The sequence below is a fragment of the Scylla paramamosain genome, chromosome 5 (genome assembly GCF_035594125.1).
Source record: "Scylla paramamosain isolate STU-SP2022 chromosome 5, ASM3559412v1, whole genome shotgun sequence".
Taxonomy (NCBI): Eukaryota; Metazoa; Arthropoda; class Malacostraca; order Decapoda; family Portunidae; genus Scylla; species Scylla paramamosain.
Genome location: NC_087155.1, coordinates 32,015,056 through 32,022,555, shown reverse-complemented (window position 1 = coordinate 32,022,555; position 7,500 = coordinate 32,015,056). Strand labels below are relative to the sequence as shown.

The window sequence follows — 7,500 nt, the reverse complement described above, 5'->3', positions numbered from 1 at the left end:
ACACTTTGATCCACACAGCACAACAGGTAAACAATCTTTCTCTTGTCTGTTCCATCTCCATTAAAGGACAAAATATGTGTGTAAAGAATAAATACAATGATGGTGATTCTAAAATTTGTGCTTCATAGCAAAAATAAAGGGTGTAACACAAGTTTCTGTGGATAATGTTAGAGGTGAAAGTACAGGTTATTCTAAGTAGAAAATGTTCTATACACAAATGCTTTTTTAGGGCTTGTTTGGCTGTAGGATGAAATTTGAATGTGGCCAGGCAAGAATGGCCAGTCTGGTATCTTGGGATGTCTGATGATGAAATTGAGTTATTCTACAAGTTTTGGGCTATTACAGTATCCCATAATGAGACAAGTAGTGTTGATGGATGGGTGATTTACCAATAAACATTACACAATGATAGCATGGTTACAACGACAAATAAAATAATAGGCTACATAACACCTTGCCTGCTTGGGCAGGGAAGGGGAAGGAGCGAGGCTAGTAGCAAACCAGCTGATTGCTAACCAATCACTTGCAGTTTCATGCTAAGATGGTGATAGTGAATACATTTATATTGTACTGCATGATTTTGACAAAAAAAATTTTGAAAATGCCACCCACTTACTGTAAGGTGGAGTATGTGGACATGGTGTTTCTATGACATAAACACCCACCTGGCTCAGCTATTGTATCTGTTACCCAGCCACACTCGAGTTTCATCCCACAGCTAAACAAGGCCTCAAAATGCATATGTGTATCCACAGAAACTCATGTTACACTCGGTATGCAATCCATATAAGAGACTTAAATCTGGATTGAAGGATTTTTATGCTCCAGTTTTATAGTTTAAGATCTTGACTTGTAAATACATGGGAAATTACTCTCCTACGTCATAGTTTATATATCTGTACATAGTTACGAAATATTTATCTTTCTGAGGGATCCCTTCAGAAGAATGGCATCTAGGGCCTCTATTCATGAATCTCTCTTACCTGAATGATCTTTATTTCTACTTTTGTGCTATTAGATAATTTACAATACAGTACATAAATATTTCTACCTGTATTATTGTTATTATTCTTTTGTTACTATATTTCATGGAACTAAGCATACATATGTCTTTGTCAGCTGCTGTCAGTGTTATGGACATGCATCTACCTACTGTTTGCTGCTGTTCATGTGAGTAAAGTGAGGCTTTTGTATGAGGAAAATAAGTGATAATCTCTGTGATTCACTTGTTATCAATTTTCTGTTATTTAAACAGATAGTCTAACTATAAAATACCATAATTCCACTATAACCACCTTAATAAAGCATTGCATCTACCAACAGATATACATGTACCGGTGTGTCAAGAGCCAGTATGAGCTTATCAAGCAGTCACAGGCTCCAAACATTGTGCAGCTGTACTGAGCAGTATCCACCATCAATAGTCTTGCCATCCTTTGTCCAAGGGATGATTGTTGAACTTCAGCTTATGCAAAGCTGAGCAGAAGCTTCATAGACAAAAGCTCAAAAATAAATCTTGTAATGCTTGTTTGTTTTAACAAGTGCTAAAATGGCAGCATCACCAGTTACTTTTGCCAACCTTTAATGTACAAAGATGTTTTACCACTATAACAGGTATACTGATGATCTATTGGTGTATTAACTAAAAAATACTTATTAATATCTTTGTAAAGGCATTTATCTGCATGTGTTGGTTTATGTGAGGAATGTAATCTGTCCAAGGGAAAACTATCAAGAAAACTTTGTTTCTTGAATTTTTTCAAGACCACAGATGTAATGTTGTCCTTTATAAGATCTCAGAGTAAAATTACAAGTGCAGTTGGCACAGCTCAAGTTTTCAGAGGACACAACATTATGTGTTCTTTTCAATGAACTGTGTGGTGTTGAGTTTTTAAGTTTATTTTGAATGTCACAGTGTCATTTGTGTTAATGGGCATGAAACAAAACTGTTTTTCTGAAGTTTATTTTAATACTTTATCTTCATAGAGAGTTGTACATAGAGAGGCAAGGTTTTCTGTGTATTTATTTCTCATATGCAATTTGTTATGTGTTCAAGGCATATTGTAAGTATGCCATGCTTATAATTTAAGTTTGCAGGTCACTACTTGTACTTGCAGTAACAAACTTAATGATATATATGAGAGTAGTACCTTTATAAAACTTGCTATAATATATTTCAGGAAATGAATATGACAGATTGAAACCTTCCATGTAGAGACTGGAAGGAAACCATAAGTAATGAACTAAATTAATTGACCAACACATTGAAGCTTTCTTGTGTTACATGGATTGATAACAAACGTAGGTTATAATACTGACAGCTGTCACCAATTGACAAACTTGTTCCATCCACTAAAGCCAGAACATGGCAGAGCTGTCACCAAACTTAGTCCGTCCACTAAAGCCAGGACATGGTAGAGCTGTCACCAAACTTAGTCCGTCCACTAAAGCCAGGACATGGTAGAGCTGTCACCAAACTTAGTCCGTCCACTAAAGCCAGGACATGGTAGAGCTGTCACCAAACTTAGTCCGTCCACTAAAGCCAGAACATGGTAGAGCTGTCACCAAACTTAGTCCGTCCACTAAAGCCAGGACATGGCAGAGGTGTCACCAAACTTAGTCTGTCCACTAAAGCCAGGACATGGCAGAGCTGTCACCAAACTTAGTCCATCCATTAAAGCCAGGACATGGCAGAACTGTCACCAAACTTAGTCCATCCATTAAAGCCAGGACATGGCAGAGCTGTCACCAAATAGTTAATATGTTCCGTCCATTGAAGCCAGAACATGTCACCAAATTATAATTACATTCCTTCCACTAAAGCCAGAACATGGCAACCTACAATGGCTAGGTCTTCCCAGAATCTTCAATTGCCTTGCTGATTCTTGGAAAGAGTTTACAAAAAAGGATATAAAGTAGTGAAGTCCTTGTCTATAGTTTTACATACATTAGGGGCATTGAAGTGTTGGGGCTAAAACACAACCTTAAGAAGCAGTATTGAGTGATTGTGCAGTTCCAGAGTCTGCATATTTTAATGTTTGAATCTTGTATGAATCACTGACAAAGCCAAAGGAGCTGTGTTTTTAGAATGTCACAAGTATTGTAAGTTATGTTGTGATTTAATTTTTGTTGTTGAAATTATTATTATTATTATTATTATTATTATTATTATTATTATTATTATTATTATTATTATTATTGTTATTATTATTATTATTATCATTATTATTATTATTATTATTACCATCATCATCATCATTATAGTCTGGCAACTCAAAGCTTGGTTAGAAGGATGCTGCCTGTGCATTCCTTGCATGTTGCTAAAGATGGTTGGGGGGGTGAAATGAGGTGTAGACTTCCTCCTTGGTTTTATTATTTCTGCATGGAGACAAAGTATGATAGATATACTATTGTAATTACCATTATTAATACATATTGTCATTATGATGGATATCATTATAATCATATGGAGTTATGAAAGGAGTTTGAAAGTTTCACTGTAAACACAAAAGCAGTAGGATATGCTGTCTTTTAACATGAATGACCACAAACCACTGAATGCTTAGTGAGACCTTATTATGTGTCAAATGTACATAATGTTTACATAAATTTAAAGGATTTTTGTGGGACTTGCAGCAAAGGTGGTAGTGGTGAGAAATGTTATTATTATCTATTTATTTCAGTTATTAAAAAGCAGGCAGGTATTGATTAACAGTGAGGTGTGACATTTTGTCACAGTGAGAACAGTAATTTTGTACCATCCAATCCATCCAAACAGATCTGATGAGTATATACTTATTTTTGTAAGCAGTAAAGTTAACATTGTTAATTGTCTTTAATTTATACATACTGCAGTGTGTGTCTACACTTGGGAATTTCATGTTATTGGTACTGTTGTGAAATATACGTAGATATGTCTTCTAAATAACATGCTGAATTAAAAAAAGAAAAAGTGCTGTGAAAATATATGGAAACACTGAATGTTTTCAGAACACACACACACACACACACACAGAGAGAGAGAGAGAGAGAGAGAGAGAGAGAGAGAGAGAGAAATGCCTGATAAAATCTCTACAGTAGAGATATGAAGAGACAGCGATTTTAACAATTTCCACTGCATTTTTTCCTTAGAAAAAGTCCCTATAGCGACTACTTTTACCGGGATTTCAACGATGTTTTTATGGTTATGATCACAACACCTTTAATAGAGAAAACACGAGAAAATGTCTTGCCGTCCCAAGAGTGAGAATATGCATAATGAGAAATAGAAGCGTTCCAAAATACAGGCCCAAAAAAATCGTATGGGAGAAGGGGCCCCCAAGAGAGCCCCTTCTTCTGTACGTATTCTTGTAATTTTGTAGCTACTTTGGCAGACAATGAGGAGGAAAGACAGGTCATTCACTGACCGCAGAACTTCATTGAAACTGTTTGGTATAACTTCCACCCACTCAGAAAATTCTCTTCGAGTTACTGAACTGAACCTCTCACAGGCTGTGCACGTGACCTGTTGCTGCCAAACGTGAGGTTGAAACACCAGATGTTGCCCCGCTTTCAATAACGTTATTATCTTTGTACTAATCTATAATGTTATGGATGCAGAATTAATTTAATAAACTTAACGAAAGACGAATAAATGGAGCTCTTCTATTTGATTTATATTGTTTATATATATATATATATATATATATATATATATATATATATATATATATATATATATATATATATATATATATATATATATATATATATATATATTTTTTTTTTTTTTTTTTTTTTTTTTTTTTTTTTTTTTTTTTTCGCCGCTGGATATGTACTACGAATTTCCAAAACGAGAATTCCTGTGATCACTGACTAGCAGGTTATGATGACAGCATGTGGTAAGCATGGAAAACTACGAGTAGTGCTTACCGAGTTACCGCTAGAGCAGCAGCGGCAGCACAAACGAACGATCCTAAGATCAAATATTTAGGGAACCTGTTGACCTCTGCTCTTTTCCTAATATTTTATTCTCTATTAAAATTAAGGAGCACTGGAGTCATCATAGTGTGAGTTTTTGGCATGGCACTTCCTACAAAATGGCAAAGGTAGAACACTCTCTCTCTCTCTCTCTCTCTCTCTTTCTCTCTCTCTCTGTGGAGCAACAAAAATGCTAAAACTAATCAACATTTAATGCTGAAATAACAAACATTAAATTCAATTTTAACACTTTTACGAAAACGTAATTGTACCATTAGAGATCTTGGAATCATGCTCCCGCGAACAAGCGATTCGGCAAAAATGAGTATAAAATCAAATATGAAATAAATAAATAAATAAATAAATAAATTAATTAATTAATTAAATCATAATAATAATCTCATCTGGACCAGTAATTATATTTACTTTTCTTCTCACAACAGCCATGTCTCACGAAGCTGAGTCCCTCGTGAAGAAGTTTTAGCACCATCACGTTTTCGCTTACACTGCAGAACATGAATACGGAGGCGGGGCTTGGGGTCGTGACACTGTCGGTCTTATAAGCTGGTCCTTCAACAGACCCAGGCCAGACACATCGCAGCCACGATGGCATCCGTCACCACACGACTTCTGCTGGTGCTTTGTGCCGTGAGTATATCGCGCATGAATTGGTTAAAGACTGCTTTTTAAAGAAGGGTCACAACCCGACTTGGGTCCCTATGCATTGTTCTCTGCTATATTGATAGGGATAAAAGCTTGAAACTAGCTATATGAACAATGCTGCATAACGTGCTTGGAGAAAAATAAATAACAGCATACATCTCTACCTGCCTGAGCTTCTATATTCAGTTGTGTAGCCCACCAAAGGTACTTAAGCCTTCCATCACCAGAATCTCATGCACTTTATATTTCTACCCGGAGCCATGCCAAGTCTGTTCTCCAACTAGCCAAAAACTCCTTCATTAACAGAAAGTGTCAAAATCTTTCAAGACCTAACTCCCCTCTTGACTTCTAGTATCTAACCAAAAATATCTCCAACAACTTTTTTTTTTTTCTTCTTCTTTCCCTCCTTTATTTCAACCAGATGGCACCACTGCTATCACATCTATCTCTAAAGCTGAACACTTCGCTCAAACCTTTACTAAAAACTACCTTGGACGATTCAGGGCTTGTTCCTGCCTCTCCTCCACCCTCTGACTACTTCATGCTACCTATTCAAATTCTTTGCAATGATGTTTTCCGTGCCTTCGCTGACCTAAACCCTCGGAAGGCTTATGGACCTGATGGGGTCCCTTCTATTGTTCTCCGAAACTGCGCCTCTATACTGGCACCTTGCCTAGTTAAACTCTTTCAACTGTGTCTTTCAACATATACCTTTCCTTCTTGCCGGAAGTTTGCACACATTCAGCCTGTTCCTAAAAAGGGTGACCGTTCTAATCCCTCAAACTACCGTCTTATTGTTTTAATTTCTTGATTATCTAAAGTTTTTTAATCTATCCTCAACAGGAAGATTCTTAAATATCTACCACTTCACAATCTTCTATCTGACCGCCAGTATAGGTTCCGTCAAGGCCGCTCTACTGGTGATCTTCTGGCTTTCCTTACTGAGTCTTGGTCATCCTCTTTTAGAGATTTTGGTGAAACTTTTGCTGTTGCCTTGAACATATAGAGTCTGGCACAAAGCTTTGATTTCCAAATTACCCTCCTACGACTTTTATCCTTCTCTCTGTAACTTCATCTTAATGTTCCTTTCTGATCGTTCTATTGCTGCTGTGGCAGACGGTCACTGTTCTTCTCCTAAAACAGTGGTGTTCCTTATGGTTCTGTCCTGTCACCCACTCTATTCCTATTACTCATCAATGATCTTCTAAACCAAATTTCTTGTCCTGTCCACTCCCACGCTGATGATGCCACCCTACACTTTTCCACGTCTTTTCATAGACGTCCAATCCTTCAGGAAGAAAACATTTCACGCAGGGAAGCCACAGAATGCCTGACTTCTGATCTTTCTAAAATTTCTGATTGGGGCAGAACAAACTTGGTATTGTTCATTGTCTCAAAAACTCAATTCCTCCATCTATCAACTCGACACAACCTTCCAGCAACTATCCCCTCTTCTTCAATGACACCCAACCGTCCCCCTCTTCTACACTGAACATCCTCGGTCTGTTCTTATAATCTAAACTGGAAACTTCACATCTCATCTCTAGCTAAAACTACTTCCATGAAGTTAGGCGTTCTGAAACGTCTCCGCCAGTTTTTCTCATTCCCCCCGGCTGTTAACTCTGTACAAGGGCCTTATCCGTCCATGTATGGGGTATGCTTCACATCTCTCATGCCGCTCTTTTAGACAGGGTGGAATTAAAAGCTTTTCGTCTCATCAACTCCTCTCCTCTAACTGACTGTCTTCAGCCTCTCTCTCATCGCTGCAATGTTGCATCTCTAGCTGTCTTCTATCGCTATTTTCATGCTAACTGTTCATCTGATCTTGCTAACTGGATGCCTCCCCTCCTCCCGCGGCCTCGCTGCACAATACTTTCT

The 7,500-nt window shown here is 37.3% G+C and overlaps 1 protein-coding gene and 1 long non-coding RNA gene across 3 annotated transcripts in view; both read left to right on the top strand.

Annotated features, from left to right (window-relative positions):
* LOC135100843 (uncharacterized) overlaps positions 1 to 3,829 on the top strand; it is a 9,340-nt gene extending 5,511 nt beyond the window's left edge. For both annotated transcript variants that reach the window (XM_064004290.1, XM_064004289.1), the window contains exons 4-5: positions 1,120 to 1,170; positions 1,324 to 3,829. In XM_064004290.1, coding sequence (XP_063860360.1) covers positions 1,120 to 1,170; positions 1,324 to 1,404 — 132 coding nt within the window. In that variant the 3' untranslated portion in view covers positions 1,405 to 3,829. The remainder of the gene's footprint in view (positions 1 to 1,119; positions 1,171 to 1,323) is intronic.
* Positions 3,830 to 5,419: 1,590 nt separating this feature from the next.
* The window catches only part of LOC135100349 (uncharacterized), a 4,025-nt gene continuing 1,944 nt past the window's right edge, over positions 5,420 to 7,500 (top strand). Inside the window, exon 1 of the long non-coding RNA XR_010268625.1 lies at positions 5,420 to 5,607. This is a non-coding gene — a long non-coding RNA (uncharacterized LOC135100349). The remainder of the gene's footprint in view (positions 5,608 to 7,500) is intronic.